This window comes from Hevea brasiliensis, chromosome 8, assembly GCF_030052815.1.
Source record: "Hevea brasiliensis isolate MT/VB/25A 57/8 chromosome 8, ASM3005281v1, whole genome shotgun sequence".
NCBI classification, from domain to species: Eukaryota; Viridiplantae; Streptophyta; class Magnoliopsida; order Malpighiales; family Euphorbiaceae; genus Hevea; species Hevea brasiliensis.
In genome coordinates, this window is record NC_079500.1 from 17,442,762 (window position 1) to 17,464,865 (window position 22,104).

General features: G+C 33.3%; 1 protein-coding gene across 4 annotated transcripts in view; it reads right to left on the bottom strand.

Annotated features, from left to right (window-relative positions):
* The window catches only part of LOC110657668 (chitin elicitor receptor kinase 1), a 32,506-nt gene extending 21,539 nt beyond the window's left edge, over nucleotides 1-10,967 (bottom strand). For all 4 annotated transcript variants that reach the window (XM_058151402.1, XM_058151403.1, XM_058151401.1 and 1 more), the window contains exons 1-2: nucleotides 10,199-10,967; nucleotides 10,050-10,106 (exon numbers count right to left, since the gene is read on the bottom strand). In XM_058151402.1, coding sequence (XP_058007385.1) covers nucleotides 10,050-10,106; nucleotides 10,199-10,829 — 688 coding nt within the window. In that variant the 5' untranslated portion in view covers nucleotides 10,830-10,967. The remainder of the gene's footprint in view (nucleotides 1-10,049; nucleotides 10,107-10,198) is intronic.
* Between the last annotated feature and the right edge of the window lie 11,137 nt (nucleotides 10,968-22,104).

Genomic DNA, 22,104 nt, shown 5'->3' on the forward strand with positions numbered 1-22,104 from the left:
TCTAAGCTGTTCAAATGCCTGTTGTGCCCTATCATCCCATTGAAAAGCATCTTTTTTAAGCATATCAGTCAAAGGCTTACTGATAATGCCATAATGATGCACAAACTTTCTATGGTAACCAGTCAACCCAAGAAAACTCCTTAATTCTTTTACTGACTTTGGTATGAGCCAAGAAACCATAGCTTGAATCTTGGCAGAGGCAGGGTCAATAGCAACACCTCTGCCAAAAATAATGTGCCCTAGGTAATTAATCTCAGATTTCCCAAAGGAACACTTGCTCAACTCAGCATACAGTTGTTGCTGCTGTAATACTTTAAAAACCTCTTCCAAATGTTGTAAATGCTCCTCCCAAGATGTACTATATATCAAGATATCATCAAAGAATATCAATACAAACTTTCTTAAGAAGGTTTGGAAAATATGGTTTAAGAGGCCTTGAAAGGTTGCTAGAGCATTTGTCAACCTAAAGGGCATGATAGTAAACTCATAATGCCCATGGTGAGTTCTGAAAGCAGTTTTGTGGACATCCCTAGGGTTCAACATTGTTTGATGATAACCTACTTTCAAGTCAATATTGGAAAAAAACAGTTGCCCCATGAAGTTCATCTAAGAGATCATCTATAATAAGTATTAGAAATTTATCTATGATGGTGAGGTCATTTAATCTTCTGGAATTAATACATACTCTCCAAAAACTATCCTTTTTCTTAAACAAAAAAACTGGAGAGGCATAAGAACTACTGCTGGGTTGAATAACCCCACTATCCAACATTTCCTTCACAAGTTTCTCAATCTTAGCTTTCTGGAAATAAGAATACCTGTAAGTTCCTATACTGACAGGCTCAGCAGAAGGCACCGCTGGAATGGAATGATTATGACTCCTGAATGGAGGTCGACCCCTTACATCCTCAAAGACACATTTATATTTAGACAACAGATGTTGCAAACCAAACGGATGAGTAACAGTAAATGAATTTCCATTCACAGCAGAAGATTGGAAATCATTGCACTGTAGCTGAGAAAACTGAATGCAAAATAATGGAGTTTGGAAATCCTTCCCATATTTATTACTCAGCTCCTCTCCCTGCATACAATGCAACAATTTAGAAGGAGTAGCTGTATCAATAATTCCTTGCAAAACCACCTGAACATTCCCCTTCTAAAAAGTTACTGTAGAATTGTGAAAGTCAAATAAAACAGAGTTGAAAGTTTTCATCCAATCCACTCCTAATATCACGTCAAAACTACCCATATCTAGCACTTTGAAATCAAAACTGAAACAATAGTGATGGATTTTCCAACCAAAAGCAGGGCACATGCTTGTACTATAGATTTTCCTACCATCCGCTACTGCCACATCAAATAGAGGTACATCCACCAAAGGAAGTTTCAACTCCTTGGCTATCTTAGTATCCAAAAAACTGTGAGTGCTTCCACTATCAATTAAAATTAGTAACTCCCTATTTTTATACTGCCCTTTCACTCTAATAGTATCTGACCCTTGTTTCCCTTCAATGGTATGCATTGACAAGGTCATTTCATCCATAGGACTAGAATTATCACCCTCAGACACTTCATGCCACACTTCATCTCCATCATCTACTTCCTGCCCTTGCAATTGAAAAACAGTTCCATCATTCTCACACATTTGCATGGCCATACGGGACTTCTGCTGCTTACATTGGTAGCCTGAGTGACAAAGGCTTGACTGATTGCTGGTGAAGGTTTTTGGGCACTTACTGGTTGTTTAGGTGTAGAATTCTAATATGGATTCATTGGCTTGTGTGCATAAGAATTGGTGAAATGAAACTAGGAAGATGAAACTTGGCAGATTTATAAGAAAAAGTACTGAAGAAATAGAAGAAGCAGATCTAAAATTGCTTTGACAGGGTCTTGTGTACGAAGGAATTTTCTTACTGTTATTTAAGAATTGCTCTTGGAACTTAGCAATCTCAAAAGCATGGGAAAGCGTGGAAGTTTTCATCATTCTAACCACAAGCCTAATGTCATCCCATAATCCCCCAATGAACATAGAAAGAAAAAAAGCTTCTCCCAAATTAGGCATAACTCTTTCAAGCCTAATTCTAATATCTGCAAACCTATCTTGATACTCCTCAACTGTCCCTTCCAACCTCACTCTCATAAATTCCTCAATCACATCCTCCAAATCATCTTTCCCAAATCTTTCACATCTTTCCCTCTCAAAATCTTCCCAATTATGAGAACCAACTCCCTTAACCTAATTATGATACCAACTATCAGCTTTGTCCATCAAAAACAAACTAGCAATCCCCACCATTTGATCCTTAGGTATTCCATAAACTTAAAAATACTTAATACATTTTCTAATCCAAGCTCTAGGTTCTTTGGCATCAAAACTAACAAGCTTGACTTTAGGTAAATTTTTAGGCATACCTATTATTTCAGTCATGGATCCAGCACTATTAGACTCTTTCTATTGCTAATTTCCATTCTCCTTAGGTATAGGCAAAATTCCCCTGCCTCCGAGAGAAGCCACAGAGGTTCTAGCCATCTCATTTTCTCCAAAATAAATTCCTTTGCCCTTATCCACCAAATTAGCCCCAAACATGGATCGCATTTGCTCCAGAATCACATTTCTAGTTTCCTCTGCACTCTGCTTAATTTTCTCCATTACATTTTCATTTTCCTTCCTTGCAACTTCTTACATAACCCTAATTTGTTCTTCCAACTCAGCTATCTTGGCTGCATTAGCCAATTCCTGAGTAACTGTTCCAGATCTGGTAATCTCAGCAGTTTTCCAAATCCACAATTGTAGATCAATCCCTCTCGAAACCTAGCTATGATACCAAAATGTCAATTATCAGTCTAGGATCAATCTCTGAAAACAGATATTGAGACATGAATCTTGAGAAAAGAGAATTAGATGAGGAGAGAGAGAGACCTGGATGAGAAGAGAATAGAATTCTTGAGAAGAGAATAATATCTTTGCATTGATTCATCAGTAGATTGAATTGATATTATCAGTAGTCCTATTTATAATAGAGTAGCTTATCAGCTACTTACTAATTCAGCTAAGCTAACAACGTCCTAACTGATTCAGTTTATTCCAACTGCTCGTCCAACAATATTTCCCTCCAAAATACATCCTTATCCATATCCTCAACTACCTATTTCTCCTCCTCCTCCTATAATGCATAACAGATTCATATGGTAAACCCCAACTAGGTTGGGATTAAGACTTAGTTGTTGTTGTATTTATGCAAAGAAAATAAAAGGGGCAAATTGTGGGAAGAGAAGATTTAAATATTTTAAAACAAGAACACATTGAAGAAGAGCATATTTAGCCATAAATAAGTAATACTTATGGCATGCACACTTAAATTAGAAGGTTGGATGAGATATCAATCATATGAGACTTCAATTTATGCGTGTCGTGTGTTTGTGAAATTTTGCAGATTAGCACCAATTGGATGGCGAGTCTTACATGATAAGCAATCTAGCTTAAAAAAGGGAAAAAGAAAGGATTGGTTATTAACAACCCTCTGTTATGTTTCAAAATATTTATTTTGACCTTTATTATTTAAAATTAATAATTTTAGTTTTGGATAAATCACAAGTTAGTCCATAAGGTTTATCAAAATCCACAAATTGGTCCCTTTATTTTCAATTTGAAACAATTTAACCCATAAAGTTTTGTTTTGTCAACAAATTGGTCACTCCCTCAAAATTATTATTAACTCTATTTTCAATTGAAAAAATTTAAGTACTTAAAATTTTGTTTTATTAACTAATTAGCTCCTCCATTTAAATTTTATATTCAAATAATTTAGAGTTACTAGTTCTTGCAAAACGTGCATTGCACAATATTATACTCTTTAAAAAACTCACGATTTAATTTTTTTTATATAATTTTCAATTATTTTTTATATATCATATAATATTATCATAGTATTATAAATATTATTTTAATTATTAAAATTAAATATTAATTTTAATGCCATTTTAGTTAATTATATAAATAAAAATATTTATCAATTTAAAAAAATATTTTTTTATTTGATCATATTTATATGAAAGTTATGTATTATATTATTAACATATAATATTAACTTAATTATAAACTAAATGTAATATAATAAAAAAAAATATAATAACAAGTTTTAAAAATATAAATAGGTGAAAATATTTAAAAATTAAAATAAATTAATAATAAATGTAAATTAGCTCATTGAATTTAATTAATTTAAACTCTATTATTTTATTTTTTTTTTTAGGAAAAAAAAATTTTGATTTGCATATATTTTATTTTAATTTTTTATAATTTAAAACAATGTTAACTTGCATAAATTTGAAAAATCACATACTAATAAAGTATATTACTTAATATTGTAATACGATCAAATTATATTTTTTTATTTTTTATTTATTAATTTTTTATTTTAGTTAATTACTTTTGTAAAATTTTATATTTAATTGAAGTTAAGTATAAGTAGGACTAAGAATTTTAAATTTATATTAACTTTAAAATTAATTTAAATAATAAAAATATATTATAATTAATTTTAAGAATGAATGGCAATTTGGGTAAAGTAAATGTTCTCCCCTACCCCCTCTCCCCTTTATACATTTATATATAGTACAAATTATAATAATTTAGGACACGATAAACATAAAACATTTTAATAATATATAAATATGTTTGTGTATATATACACATATATATAGTAACTATTTAGTAATTGTCCTATAATATCTGTATCGTACTGTGAATGCATTTTGTATTCACGATTACAATTCAGAGACATATTTAAAATTAGAATGACTAAAATAATTTTATTATAATTTTCATGATTTACAGTAAAATTTTACAAGTAAATATTATATTAATCAAATTAATAAATTATACAATATGATAACTTTTTATTTATATGTGTATATATTATATTTTAAATATAATTTATTATATTGATCAAATTAATAGATTGTACAATATAAAAAAAAGGCCTTTTTTTCTTTATATTTTTTATAGAACTCCAATTTGTCGCTAAAATTTTATGTAACACTCCTAATTTTTTTAAATTTATTATTTTGTAGGTAAATATAGATATTTTATTTTAATTAAATTTTGGGAAATTATTTGAGATTTTTTGGGTTTTAGAAATCGGATTCGATTTTTTGAAAATATAAAACTTTGATGGTTTTTAAAAATTAATTTAAAGACCACGTGGCAAAACTAAAAATATATTTGGATTCTACTAATTTTTCTAAGTTTTCTAGAATTTTTTCGAAATTTTTGGGCCTCGTTTTCGGTCCCAAGGTAGAGTAAAAATTTAAAATTTTATATCCTGAATCGAACCGGACTGAATCGAACCGATCGAATCGGACCGGCCTCCCTCCTTCTTTTCTTCTCTTCCCCGCGCGTCCCGACCTCTCTTCCTCTCTCTCCCGTTTTCTCCCTCCTCCCTCCTCCCCAGGCCGCGCTGCCCCACCCAGCCCTCCCCACCTCGCCGGCGCGCCGCCTCACCCTTTCCTCCTCGTCGGCCGCCGCCTGGAACTCCGGGAAAGCACGCGCGAAGACCACCCGACGGGCAGCGCACCGCTTCAGCTTCCCGGTCGAAATCCGGCCAATCCGGCCACCGATTGGGCGGGGTCTTGTGTCAAACACCATCTACACCTCGAGAGCTTTCCATAAACACCAAGAACACTAAAATCCATCGAGCGGTTTGCCCAATTTTTGTCCGGGAAGTTTTAACCCATTTTGACTTTTGGGTTAAATTTCTCGCAAACCGTGAACCCCACGAGAAAACCGAGAGTATTATAGCACTTCACTCGTCGAGAGCTTCGCGGCAATATAAATTTCAAAATTTTCCTACACCATTTTTCGGTGGGTCCCATGAAACTTTGTAGTATTTTTTCGAGCATTAAATGAGCTTAGAAAATTCCGTAAAAATTATATACTAACCCCCGTGTTGTTAGCTTCGTGTAGGTACCTTCAATTCGCGGAAATTCGATAGTTGCCCCGATCTGTGAATTTCCGATCAGACAGATAGGCTACCGAAAAAGTCTCGAAATTAGATCGAGATTTTGGCTAACCCACCGTTGTCAGACGTCCCGAGCGCGTTCCCTAGATCAGAATCGGAATAGATAAACCCGAACCTTACTTTTTCGTAATTTTCTAGTGCTTGAATGGGATCAAAAATCCATAAAATATTCGTGGTAGCTCAAAAAAGTATGAATCTTTTTGCATTAGCTTAGTAATGTTGCTAAGGACCGCGGGGCAAAGTTTTAAAATTTTTAGAGCTTATTTGGGTAGTTTTTGCAAAAAGGATTAATTATAAGGACTAAACTATAATTTTACATATTGTGATTGATGACTGTTTGAATGGGCCCAGGAGGGGCTATGTGATGTGATTGAGTTGTAGATATATGGTTTGTGGATATAGAAGTGTGTTTTAAGTCTTTTTGCAGGTTTGGTAGGTCCTAGGTATAGGAGAGATTCTGCAGGATTTTCGGCACGATTTAGGACGTATTTGGTCTTTTCTTGATTTGTATTGAGTCAATTGTATTAAATAATTGTAATAAAATTGTCAGGTGAGTCGGGACAGCCTTCCTCCTCTGCCCAGCCACCACAGTGACTTCGGTTGAGTCGTGAGTAAAATATTAATTTTAATTGTAATTTCGATATTATTAAATGTTCAAGCATGCCCATGCATCACTTATATAAATGTATCTATGTAGTTAAACAATAGACACGTTTTACATTGCATTCATAAATGTTGAAGTGCCATGAATGTTGTTGTGGTAATTTGGAGCAATGTGCGTGAGTTGGCATGCCTGTGGTGTGGTGTTGGCTATGGACAGGGCGGGTAGATACAGCTTGAGATCTTCGCTGGGACCCGGTCCTTTAGGGTAGACACGGCTTGAGTTCTTCGTTGGGACCCCGATTTGGTTTATTAAGCGAAAGTTCGGCTTGAGTTCTTCGCTGGCACAGGTTGGATTAAGAGGGCTGTATAGGGAATCAGCTCCCACATATGTATTGTTTGACCTTATCGGGTTTGTGAGTGCTCCAAATTGTCTTTTTGATGTGATTTGTATGAAATTTATGACGATGTTGCATTTCACTCTACAGGGTGCATTAGCTTCAGATAGCTATAAAGATTATGGTTAAAATTGATATTTTACTCTCTGAGTCGAACACTCACTCCTGTTCAAAATTTTTCCAGGCTACAGGAGAATTATTGTTGTGGTTAACTTGATTTTCTCCTTCGTAGGTCGTCTATTCATGCTTGTATAATTCTGTTAACTTTTAGATTTCCGCATATATTAGAAATATTTATTTGATTTGGGTTTGTAATATAATTACCATGTTGGACCTATAAACTTATTATTATATGCATGTTTGTTGGACTAGATGAGGGAGCTGAGCTCTCATTTATTTTTATGATATTTGAGTATATGGAGGGTGAGCTAAGCTCCCTAATTGATTATATATCATGTTTACAGGTCGGGTGAGTCAAAAACTCTCCGTTGAAAGGTCCACTTTATAGCCGGATTCTGTCCGGTTGAATTCTTGAAATTGGGCCCAAATGGGCTTTAGAGTTGGATTGAAGAATAGTTAGGCTTACTACGGGCCTCGGGAGCTTTAGGCTGGCCCAGGTCCTAGTGCAGGTTCGGCCCATAGGTTGGGTCGTGACATTTTATTACTTAAATAAGAATCAAAATTAATGTAATTGACATTCTAAAAAACATATTAATGTAATTGAACCATTTTCTTATAAAATTATATAAATAAAAATATTATATTATGAAAAGTTACGATAAAATTATTTTAACTATCCTAATTTTAAATGTGTTATCACACTCAGAAAAAATTAATAAGTCTGTAAATTATAAATATAAATAAATATATTTTATTACAATTATTTCTAATAATTTAGGACACGACACAACGAGGATATTATAATAAAAAATTATATTTATTATATTTAATATGTTTGAGACATAATATATGTATATATTATATTTTAAATTTAAATATATAATTATTAAATATAATATATAAATGTATTTAAATATAGTTTTTAAATGGATCGAGGGACTAATTTGTTAATAAAACAAACTTTCATAAACTTAATTAATTGTTTCAATTGAAAATAGAGCCAATGGTAATCTGGATGGAGGGACCAATTTGTTGACAGAAGAAAACCTATCATCAAGCAAAAAAATAAAAAAAGATTTTGAGGTATAAAAATACCATAAACAGGTTGAGCAGAGAGATCTTGAGATGTTGGAGTCAGCAACATTATCTCTTTCTTCACTTTCTTCCTTCGGTAAAATCCACAGTATACACAAATTGCTAATACAACAACTGCTGCTGCTACGGGCACACCAGCAATGAGTCTGGGCATTGAAGTTCTAGGCAGAAAAAGCGTTTTTCAGAGAACAAAAAAATATTTAAAATGCTATTAAAAAAAATAATTTAGAAAAAAAAAACATTTTTATTATTTTAAAATTCCTATAATTATAACATGTCAAATTTAATTTTAAATTAATTTTTAATACCTTTAATTAATATATTTAAAAATTTATTTTTGTTAACAGTAATTTCAACAGCAATACTAAATAAGTCTTAGGTGTAGTGACTCGTAATGAATAATATCACAGTGATTTACAGAATTTTTATATGTTTCATTTACTTGTTGTATTTTCGTTAATCATTTCCCGTATTCGTTATTCACTTTCCGTATTTCATAATGAATTACAAAATTTTCATATATTTCATTCACTTTCTGTATTTGTCCATTAACTTTCTAGATTTCCTATTTCCAGCATTTAGCTATTTTGCAGCACAAAACTCAATAACTTTATATTTTCTTTCTCTATTTCAGGATTGATGTAGCTTCTAAAAGCATATGTGATACCAAGCATTCTACATTAACTATATCAAAGCCAATTTTCATTTTAGTTGTCAAAATTAATTTCCAAAGATTAGCGTAAATCAAGAAAATCTGGAAAACACTTTCCTATCTCTTCACTCAAGAAAATTTTTACACCAAATTCTATTTTTTAATTTTCTTAGAATAAGTTTTTTAAAAAATAGGCCATATTTTACCTAACTAAATACACAGCAAATGTTGTGTATCACATCTCTTCTGAAATATCAAAATGAAGATGTCATCATAAAGAGAACATGAAAAGAAGACCAAACCAATTGTGAAAAAAAAAAAACATATATAAAACATATATATATATATATATATATATATATATATATATTTGTAAGTGATCCCAAGGGTAACCAAATGGAATGAATAACAGATTTTTTTTTTAGTACAGTAACCAAAGTTATGGAATATTGTTTCATGTAATCACCCAAAAAAAAAAAGTTATGGAATAATGGTCAAATTCATCCTTTAAATTGTAAGCAAAGGTAAATCAGGTCCAAATTAAAATTTTGAATTCAAATAAGACCCAATGTTAGCAATAAGGTTCAAATGACCTTGTTATGGAAATTAGAGACTTAATTGAATCCAAAACTCAGATTAAGATCTAAGCGACCTTTGTTTACGAGTTGAACAATCGATTTAACTTTTATTCTCAAAAATTACCTTGATGTCAAGGGCCGGTAGCTATTATTTTCATCTGTAAATTCAGAAAAAGCTTCAATGAGGCACATAGAAATCATTTCACAGCAACTGACAAGTAAAAATATTGTTTTGTTGATGCCTAACACTTCTCAGATGGCACTATTTCATCCAAATTCAACATCATTATCATGACCAAATCTATATATATCTAAGAGAATTCATAGATTTTTGCAGCGACACCAATTGAAAGATTTTAATTAAATTGATTTGAAATTAGTTGAAAGCTAATTTGATTATGTAATTAACAAGAAGTTTAATATAAGATTAGTATAATAAAACGTCTTACTAGATACTAATATAATATTAATTACACATAGTTAATAACAATAATAGTATCATTAATCTAATTTAATTTAATTATTTAGGATGATTAAATATGACAAACTTCCATTATGAATGAAGACGCAAATATATTTCTACCTTGGAACCGCGATCGCCTGAGTTTGTTAAGAATTCCCCCAAGCACAATATCAGACGCTGTCGTGGAATAAATGAAAAAAACAAGTGTGGTATAATTAACAAATTAATCAAACAAGTATTTTGTTTATTAGGATAAAAACAAAAATTACCTCTGCCTGGAATATACAGCAAACTACTTCCTCCACTAAAATTGGCACCAACGTTATATCTCTGCAGCTCCTCAGCAGTAACATTGAACCGACTTGCAATTGACACCAAATTATCCTCGGGCCTAAGAGGATACGTGATGAACAACCCATAATCCTTGGAAATGACCCTGTCCCCACACGAGCAATTCACAGTAACGTTAATCGAAGGAGTTATAAGATTACTATCCGCAGCCGTATAGCTATTGAACCGCTCTAACCAGAAAACCGTGGTCAGGTTTGAGTAGTACTCCTCGGTGATGATGTCGTAGGTGTCGTTGGATAGCACGCTGTATTGTAAAACGTAGCCGACGAATCCATCGCTGCTGCAATTACAGGGGAAGGGGCTTCTGCTTATGGCGAATCCGTGGTAACCGTCGTTGTTTGGGAATTGATCTCTAATGAAACGGTGAATTGCGTCGAGCGACTCTGAGGTGTTCTCAACATCGGCTATGAAGCTTGGGTTGGTTCCTTGCAGGATGAAGTACCATGCCAAATACAAATTGCAGCCGCTGTTGCATCTGAACTCGGCGGAGTAGCAGAGAGAGAGTAGCAGAAAAAATGAAAACGCCATCACTACTAATTTCGGATTCATTGGAGTTAAAGAATTAGGAAATTTTGTTTTGGATTTGAGGAAGAAGAGCAAGTAAAGCAGTCGACAACAGGTTAGGTTTGATTTTTTTTTTTTTTTTTATCGGAATGAATTTTTTATGTTCGATGTTGTGGAATGTGGACCGTTGACGCCCGATTGGTTGATAATTAATCATAATTAATTTGAGGGCTGCGGCGTAGAAAACAAAAAAGTGAAAAGTCAAAGTAGTTCCTACAGTCAGGAGGTTATTCAATGCGGTAGTCTCTACCGTAATTCTTAAACCTGATTTGGAGCGTGACCCACTAAATTGATAGATACTGATTTAATCAATGAGGTATTAAAAAATTAATTAAATATATATTAATTATATATATATATATATATATATTAATTTATATAATATATAAGTATGTGAAAGGAGAAAAAATATTAACTTTGTTTAAGTTACATTTTACTATTTATAATATTATTAATTATATTTTTTATTATTTAATTTTATAATTTATATAAATTTAAAATTTTTAAAATTTAAAATTTAATTGTCTATATAATTTTAAAGTTTATATAAATTTAAAATTTTTAAACTTACTTATATTTAAATTCTACTTAATTAAATTTTTATTATAGTATAATTTAAATTTTTATAAAAATACCTTAATAATTTATATAATTTATAAAAAAGAAAAAAATATTTTATTTATGCAAATCACTTTTTTAATAAATCCTAATATATTTTTATATCTATTTTATAGTTATTAGTTATTATTAAAATGTGTAATATACATTTTTTTATACTCGTAGTTATATTATTATGATAATATGATAATTGTTTATTTTTTGTGACATATATGTTATTTGTATATTTATTATTTTTAAATGAAATTAATAAAAATAAAAGTATATCAATAAAAATAAAAAATTATTTTAATCAAATTTATTATAAAAAATTATTATAATAATAAAATTTTATAATCGTAAGTATTTTATAATTATATAAATTTAACTATTCATTATTTTGTTAGTTTATATATTTTCGTGTTAAATTTTTTCAATAATGAAATATATGAGTTTATCAAGGCTAATTAATTTTTTAGCATTATATTAATTTTATAAAACATATATAATCAGCATGGAAAATCTAAACTTTTTTCAACACCATTTAAAAATTTATACATATAATAATAAAATAAATTTAATTTAGTATAATTTCATACAATATTGAATTTCTAGTTATTTGTGTTTTGATTTTTTAATTTTATTTAATAAAATTATTGATTTTTATTTGATATATAATATTTTACATAGTTTTATATTTTGTTATTATATGGAGAAAAACTTTTTAAATAAGATTGATAAATGTATTAATACTAACAAATTATTTATAAATAATAAATTAATAACTAAAACTTTCTTTTTATATAAAAAAATAAAATTCAATGCTAATAGAATGAAAAATACTAATATTAGTATATTATTATTTTTAATTGAAATGGTTATATTAAAAAATATATAGACATTCATTCGATTTACAATAAAATATTTTATCAAACTAATTTATGATATATTTTTAAATTAAATTTTTTTATAATTATTTTTTTAAAAGTAAATATCTAATTTCAACAAAAAAGCTGTTAAATCCAAATAAATAAAAATTATATTAAATAATGTAATGCTTATATTTATATAAAAATTAGACTATTTTTAAATTAAAAGATAAATTTAAGTTTATATTTAAATATAAATTTATTTAATTGAAATAATAATTCTATATTTAAAGCATGATTTCTAATTTTTTTTATATGTATTCACTATTTGTCATGCTAGAGTAAGATTATAGCATTAAAAAAATTAAAAAAAATATATTATATTTTTTTATTATGTACACACACTAGCATTTTTTTAAAATTTTTAATAATGTAACATTTTAAAATAAAAAAATTAGCATTTTAAATTTTAATAATTCTATTAATTTTATTAATTTTATAATTAAACTCAAGGCTAACATATTATGTTAATTATTAATTTTTTAAATAATATATTTATTTATTTAATTTTTTTTCTCATATATATAATTTATTTTATATGCTTTGTATGTAATGCTTATCAACAAATCAATAAATGTAGTAGTATTTACATACGATTTATAAATTCAATTTTAATGAGAACTAAATTTTAGAAATATATCTATAATTATTTTATATGAAGTATTTTTGAAATAAACTTATAAAAAATTAAATTAAAAGAAAATTTCAAAAATATTAATAAAAAAATCTATATATTTGACTGGCAAAAATTAATTTATTTTCTTATTTATTTATATAAATTTAAATATAATTATATTAAAATATTTTTTCATACACATATAATTGTACTAAAATATTTTTACATACATAATTATGAGATAAAGATAGAAATATATTAGGATTCATTAAAAAAGTTATTTATATAAATAAAATGTCATGACCCGATCTCACGGGGCGGATCGACACTAGAACCTAGATCGGCATAAAGCCCCCGAAGCCTATAGTAAGCTTTACTATTCCCAAATTCATAATCAGAGCTCAAAACTGAAGCCCAACATATAAAATAAAATAAAGTAAAATAAAATATTACATTTTTAATTCGAGTCAGCCCAACCCGATAACCATCAGAAGCTAAAGTCAGGGGAGCCCAGCTCAACCCTGATACTATCATTTACAAATGTTCAAATATCACAAAAATTTTCTTTTATTAATACCAAAAAAATTTAATTAACATAGTACCTGACAAGATTAACACTGCTATTAACACGTGCAGAGTCCTAGATTACAAATTTAGAAGATAGTAATACAAATACATAACTACTAATAAACCTGCAAGGAAGCAAGCACGTTATTCTGAAAAAATAGGGTGAATAGGAGTGAGCTTTCGACTCATATAGTAAGATATTGATTTTAAAAATAATTTCTATAACTATTTAGTTCTAATACATCCCTAAGGATAAAATGCAACACCGATAAGCAATTTCACCAATTTCAAGCAATATTTGCACAAAAAATAATTTGAAGCACTCACACACACCAATACATCACAACAGATATATACATATGGGAGCTGAACCCCTATACAGCTCTCTTAATCCATGGCCTGCAAGCGAGATCAACTCGAGCCAGATTTTCGCTTAATAATCCAACTGCGGGGGTCAGCAAGATAAATTCAAAGCCGTACTCACACCGACTTTCGCAAAAAGGATCGGGCCCCAAGCAAGACTAGCCCAAGCTGATTTACTCGTCCTACCCATATCCATCACACCACACTACACACACGTCGACACATGCACACAGCTCCAAATTACCCTAAGGTGACATCTACATCCTTTTTTCAAATAAGAAAATGCAACATAGAGCATGCTTAGTATTTAACTACATACGTATATTTATATGTGTTGCATGAGCATGCCTTGAAAATATAATAATATTGAAATTGTAAATGAAATCTATATCTACTCACTGATTGATCAGGGGTTATTGTTGTGGCTGAGTTGAGAAGGATGACTGACCCTGATCACCTAAATAATTATATTATAAATTTTATTAGTACTAATTCAAAACAAAACTTTAAAGGGAATAAAGACGTCCTAATTCATGTCGAAAATCCGACAGAGTTTTCCCTACTCAACCTGCAAAAAGACTCAAATAACACTTCTAATTCACAAATTTCCACAAGCACATCTCATCAACATCACATGGCCCCTCCAGGACCCTCCAAAACAGTCAATACTCACAATCTTGAAAAATTACATTTTAATCTCTAAAACTAACTCTTTGCAAAAATCACTCAAACGAGCTCTAAAAATTCTAAAATTTTGTCTCACAGTCCTCAACAATGTTATAAAACTATGGCAATAAGAGTTATAATTTTCTAGTTACCTATGAATATTTCATGAATTTTCATTCTAAACCCGATACTAGATAAATAAGAAAACTTAGGGTTCAAGTTTACCTACGCCAATTCAAATGCTTGGAACACATCCGGGGCATCTAAAAACACTAGGATAAACTATAATATTGATTGCGTTCTGGGACAAGCCTTTGGGTAGTCGGATCTGGCTAGAAACTTAATCCCAGTGCCATCGATCCGATCGCATCTAAATTAAGCCAAAAAATTATTAATAATTACCATAAAATTATTTTTAATTTTTTTGAATTGAAAGAGTCCGAAAATCTCACATAGCAATCTGGACCGTCCGATAATTGCCTTTTTCAAACATCATCCGATCGGAGCGGGGCCAGTTCCATCTTAAAGATTTCGTCGCCCTGAGTCCAACGGTGGTCTCAGATTTCCGATCCGACTGTCGAATCGTCAGAAAAGTGGCCAAAAAGCCACTACTATACCTATTTTCTCTCTCCTCGATTCTCTCTCCTCCGGCCATCTTTTCAAGCAAGGTTGGTGGAAAAGGAAGCTGGGTTCATGGGGAGTCGAGCGCAGCCTGGATTGCCGGCATTGATGGCCGAAATCAGCTGGAAAATGGCCTGGAATCCTTATGCCGTCGCTCTCTCTCTCTCTCTCTCTTTGATTCTCTCCACTGTCATCGCCGTCCTTGGCCAGTGGAGGTTTGCCGGACACTGCTGGGGTGCTGGGGAGGGTTGCCGGCTGCTGGTGGTTGCTGAGCAAAGGGGAGAGAGAGAAGGGGGGTGTTGTGCAGTTTTTGAAATCTTTTTTTTTTTTTACTTTTAATTACATGATTGATCCTCAAACTTTTTGAGTTTATTCATCTAAGTCCAAAGTGCAATTTTGTGTATAATTAAACAATAAAGAACATATAATAATAATAATAATAATAATAATAATAATAATAATAATTTTAAATAAATTTTTGAAAGTGTTTATAATTAAATCCATAACACTAATTTAAATTTCTACATAATAGTAGTTTTAGTATAATAACATCTAATTAAAGTATCTTAGTAAAAATAATATTTTAAATTTAAGAAAACAAAATTTAAGAAAAATTTGGTTGTTACATTCTTCCCCCCCTTAAGAAAAATATGTCCTCGAATTTTAAATAAAAAGCGCTAAGGAAAAGAAGATGGTTATTCATTGCTTCTTTGACTCTACTGTAGTGTCCTAGCTATCATCATCATTCCAGAGCGGAACTCTTACCTCTAACTATTCATTGACCATTTCTCTGACATTTCAAGTACTCGCTATACCTCCACCAGGCTTTACTTGATAACTCATAACTTACAATCAACTTTGGTGCCTACCCCTCTTTCATTGCGCCCCAACGTGTCTCTTAGTGATTTCGGTCCCCATTCCTCTATTTCGACAACCTTAGATCCCCAAAGACATGACTTATGTTTCTTATCTTATGGTATCCTATGAGATGCTTTCCTGTGGCACCTATCATAAGCATCTCGTTCAAAATCTTTACTTGTCCTATGACCTCAATGGTCAACATCTATGCATCTTCTCACTCCTATGATACTTCGAATTTTCAATCTTTGTAGTGCAAAGATGTGACTCATACTGCATGTTTTGCAATGACTCGTGAAATGTCCTTCTACTATTTTTGACATCTTTCCAACCTACTGTACTTATTCTTTAACCTTTATCCTGTCTCATCCTTATACCTTTTCCTTCACAGATGTCCATACCATCATCAACTTTAACCTTCTTTTTATTTCTTAGTCCTATCTTGATTACTAATTACATCACTTTTGAAATTCTAACATTACGATTGGCTCCTACCAGCATATCCTTCATATTATGTAACACTTGTAATTAACCATAGAAAATTCTTTTTGTATCTCCTTTCCCAACTCGACTGTCAGAAGTTATCATTCCCTACTACCCTTTGTAGGAAATCGCTCATTATGGTTAGATAGAAGCCCTTGAAACTATAAGTTCCACCCGAACTAACTTAGTTGTGGGAAATGTGCGCTATGCTATAATTCCAGACAAGATGTTTCATGTATTTATTCTCCTTGATATTGCCACATCTACTGCCCACAGCTTTCCAAGCTTCAGCCTCAAATTTATCCATCAGCCACAATTTTATCTATTGAAACTCATCCATAAATAGTACTTCCTCCAGCTTATAGTTCAGAAGGGTTACAAGCCTTGGTAACTAACTCAATTTACTTCCGTCACTACTCTGATCGTCCTTTCATACTTAACTTTAAGTACACACTTACCATCATTTCTTTTTTAAGGAGAATGTGTGCGGACTGGTGCCTACCAAATTCTTAAATACTGGGTCACCTTAACACAATTTCCCTTACTTATGTAGTCTTTTAGAGCCAAAAGCATGAGCTAAACTTGAAGAGAAAGAGAGATCTCTTCCTATAACCATCAGCACACTATTGTTTGTAGAATAATGTTCAACCCATATCTTTTAGTCTTTTTCTTGAAATTTCATTATCTCTTTCTATAGTATATTAACTGCAATAATCCTTCTGTTATACCACCAATTTACCTGACATATTATCTTAAGATTTACTATCTTTACTATACTCCATTTTTACCTTTTATACCTACCCTTGCTCTTTTGCATCCCTATATCTTGCTATATTCTAGAAGATACCTCTCATTAACTGACTCTTCCAGAATTGACTCCAACCATACTTACTGCCATACTCTTATCCTTATACTGCTCAGTAACTTGTGACTGTCACTCATACATGTCTCTTCCTGCTCTATCTCCTTTTGTCATTCTGTCACTCATTTCCATTCATGTTTTCTTATAAAGTGACCCTATTGGTCATACTGAAAATGCTTACCCAATCCTTGATCGCAGACCCACCATAATTGCTATCTCACTATCTCTACTCAGGTCCTAAGCTTATATGCCATTTTCCACCATCCTTTTTGTTTGTCATGCCTATTTGAACTATTAGATTTACTTTCATTTAACTTACTACTTATTAATTTACTCATTTGCCTGACAGAACAGTTCAAGACACCATTACACATCCTATTAACTTTTGCTTGCTCTAGTTGCATTCCTCAACTAACTTTCCTTATACTATTAGAAGTTTAATTGGATCATATCCCATTGCTACCTACTCCATCTTGGGAACAGGAATAGACAAGGTTTGATCCATATCCTGCAACTCTGAACTCTGCGTTTTGGCTCCTAACACTTGTAACACCCCAAATTTTTAAATTTATTATTTTGTGAGTAATATTAATATTTTAATTTTATTTAAATTTTAGGAAATTATTTGAAATTTTTCGAATTTTCGAAATCGGGTTTGATTTCCCGAAAATATAAAACTTTGATGATTTTTAAAAATTAATTTAAAGACCACGTGGCAAAACTAAAAATATATTTGGAGTCTACGAATTTTTCTGAGTTTTCTAGAAATTTTTCAAAATTTTTGGGCCTCGTTTTCGATCACAAGGCAGAGCAAAAATTCAAAATTTTATAACCTGAATCGAACCAGACCGGATCGGACTGGCCCTTTTCTTTTTCTTCCTTCTTCTCCCTCGCGCGCCCGACCTCCTCTCATTCCCTTCCCGTTTTCTCTCTCCTCCCTCACCCCCAGGCCGCACCGCCTCGCCGGCGCGCCGCCCCACCACCTCCCCACGGCCGACCGATGCTCCAAGCTACCGAAAAATGCGCGAAGACCATTCAACGCGGGCGCGCCGTTTCGACTTCTCGGCCGATCCGGCCACCTATTAGGCCGGGTCTTGTGTCAAACAATATCTACACCTCGAGAGCTTTCCATAGACACTAAGAACACCAAAATCCATTGAGCGGTTTGTCCAATTTTTGTCCGGGAAGTTTTAGCTCATTTTAACTTTTGGGCTAATTTTCTCGCAAACCGTGAACCCCACGAGAAAATCGAGAGTACCAGAGGGCTCTACTCGTCAAGAGATTCGCGACAATATAAATTTTAAAATTTTCCAATACCGTTTTTCGGTGGATCTCACGAAACTTCGCAGTGTTTTTTCGAGTATTAAATGAGCTTAGAAAATTCCGTAAAAATTTTATACTAACCCCCGTGTTGTGGGCTTCGTGTAGGTACCTTCAATTATCAGAAATTCGATAGTTATCCGGATCTGTAAATTTCCGACCAGACAGATCGATTACCGAAAAAGTCTCCAAATTAGATTGAGATTTTGGCTACCCCACCATTGTTAGATGTTCCAAGAGCGTTTCCGGAGTCGGAATCGGCATAGGCAAACCCGAACCTTGCTTTTTCGTAATTTTCTAGTGCTTAAATGGGACTAAAAATCCATAAAATATTCGTGGTAGCTCAGAAAATAATCATTCTTTTTGCATTAGCCTAGTAATATTGCTAAGGACCGCGAGGCAAAGTTTTAGAATTTTTAGAGTTTATTTGGGTAGTTTTTGCAAAGAGGGTCAATTATAAGGACTAAACTGTAATTTTACATATTGTGATTGATGACTATTTGGATGGGCCCAAGAGGGGCTGTGTGATATGATTGAGTTATGGGTGTATGGTTGGTGGATATAGAAGTGTATTTTACCCATTTGCAGGTTGGGTAGGTCCTAGGTATAGGGGAGACTCTGCCGGATTTTCAGCATGACTTAGGACGTCTTTGGTATTTTTCTTAGTTTGTATTGAGTCAATTGTATTAAATGATTGTAATAAAAATTGTCAGGTGAGCCGAGACAGCCTTCTTCCTCCACCCAGCAGCCACAGTGACTGCTGTCAAGTCTGTGAGTAAAATATTAATTTTAATTGTAATTTCGATATTATTATATGTTCAAGCATGCCCATGCATCACTTATATATAAATATCTATGTAGTTAAACTTTAGGCACGTTTTATGTTACATTCATAACTGTTAAAGTGTCATAGATATTGTTGTGGTAATTTAGAGCAGTGTGCGTGAGTTGGCGTGCGTGCGGTGTGGTGTTGGCTATGGACAGGACGGGTAGACAAAGTTTGAGATCTTCGCTGGGACCCGGTCCTTCGGGGTAGACACGGCTTGAGTTCCTCTCTGGGGCCCTGATTTGGTTTATTAAGTGAAAGTCTGGCTTGAGTTCTTCACACAAAGTTGGATTAAAGAAAGTCAGATAGGGATCACTCCCATATATTTATGATTTGATATTACTGGGTGTGTGAGTGCTCCAAATTACCTTTTTGCTGTTATGATGTGAAAATATTGCTGATGTTGCATTTCACTCTACAGGGTGCATTAGCTTTAGATAGTTATAGAGGTTATGGTTAAAATTGATATTTTACTTTCTGAGTCGAACGCTTACTCCTGTTCATTATTTTTCACGCTACAGGAGGATTTTTGTTGTGGTTAACTTGCTTTTCTCCTTCGCAGGTTGTTTATTAATGTTTGTGTAATTCTATTAACTCCTAGAATTTTCGCATGTGTTAGAAATATTTATATGATTTGGGTCTGTAATATAATTATCATATTGGACCTGTAAACTTATTATTATATGCATGTGTGATGGACTGGATGAGGGAGCTGAGCTCCCATTTATTTTTATGACGTTGAGTATGTGGAGGGTGAGCTGAGCTCCCCAGTTGATTACATATCGTGTTTACAGGTCGGGTGAGTCAAAAACTCCCCGTTGAAAGGTCCACTTTATGGCCAGACTCTATCTAGTTGAATTCTTAAAATTGGGCCCAATGGGCCTTATAGTTGGGTTAAGGAAAAGTTAGTCTTACTACGGGCCTTGGAGGCTTTAGGCTGGCTCAGGTCATAGTGCCGGTCCGGCTCATAGGTTGGGTCATAACAAATGTGGTATCAGAGCTTAGGCTCCAGATTCATAGGGAATAATTGTTTAAAGTGTTGATAAGAGTCTACTAGGAGTCACATGCGGAAAATAGGGTCCCCATTCGTTTTGCATTGTCATCTTTGCTTCTAGTTTCTACTTCATATAATTATTTATAAATATGAGTCTATAGAGCTGTGTAACATGCTGTTTTGAATTTTGTGGGCTAATGCTGCTAAATTTCAGGAAAATGCGTAGAAGCAGGAGAGCTACCACTGCACCAGAACCAGATGTGCCTGACGAGGTGTCGGCACAGGATGAGGCGCCTGCCCCGAGGAGGTGGGGTAGGAGGCCTAGAGGTGCTCAAGTAGAAGAGCAGCTGCCACCAGTTCAGGATCAGTCTTTTATGGCATAGGGTCCCATGGACCCAATGGCAGCTACTCTAGCTGGTTTGCAGAGACCATCGATATGATAGCACAGTATATGGTCCACCCTCCCTAGCAGTAGCAGTCCACCGCACCAAGAGGGGAACCTTACAAACAGATAATCAATTTCAAGAAGTTGGTGCCTGGTACTTATGATGTGTCAGACGATGCATATCGATTTTTTGAGTCCTGCAGACAGGCAGGAACAGAGTTGCAGTTGACTGATAGAAGACTTATAGAGTGTATGCAGCATGTCATGGGGCCTATGCCTAGACAATGGATGAATGATTACATATTACCTTGAATGGAAGGTTTCTCATGGACCCAGTTTATGGAACTATTCATTAACCGGTTTGTACTAGAAAGTTTCAGAGATCAAAAGCAGTGGGCCTTTGAGGCCTTAAGACAAAATGACAGGTCGGTAGATGAATATGCTACAGAATTTCTGGAACTGAGCAGGTATGCCACTATAGCAGTAGCTACAGAAACTATGAGGGTGAAGAGATTCCTAAAGGGGCTTGACAGGAGGTATGCAAACCTGGCCATGATGTCTGATTAATCTTTTGATGTGGTGGTTGATCGAGCCAGACAGATTGAGATTAGCTATGCTGTGGATGACAGCGGAAGGGCAAAGAAAAATAGAGTAGAGGGTTCTTTAGGTGTTCCCCACATGGGTGCTCCGGATAGCGGAGGCCACAGTAATTACAGAGGAAGAAGTAGGAAGAAGAAGAGTGGTTTTAGACATAAATCTCGAGGTACTGGATCCAAAGGCGGTGGTCATAGTTCGGGATACAATGGCCTGGTGCAGTTCAGATCCTCCTTTGCACCTTGTGCACAGTGTGGAAGAGGACATTCAGGACCTTGTATGATGGGTTCAGGAGTATGCTTCAGATGTGGCCAACAAGGTCACTTTGCTAGGGAATGCCCCGTGTTCAGCAAGCCACAGATGGGTTCACAGGGTTCTGTTACAAATGTTCCTCGTCAGTTGTATCCTTGTGCTTCCAAAGATGGCAGTGCCTGGGCCACAACAGGCCAAGACAAGGGGGACGTGGATTTGGAAGCAGATCAGGAGGTAGAAGTCAGTATTAGGGTTGTACCACCCAGGGTAGGGGTCAAGCTTGGGTTTTCACCCTGTCCCACCAGGATGCTCAGGCTTCTAATGCAG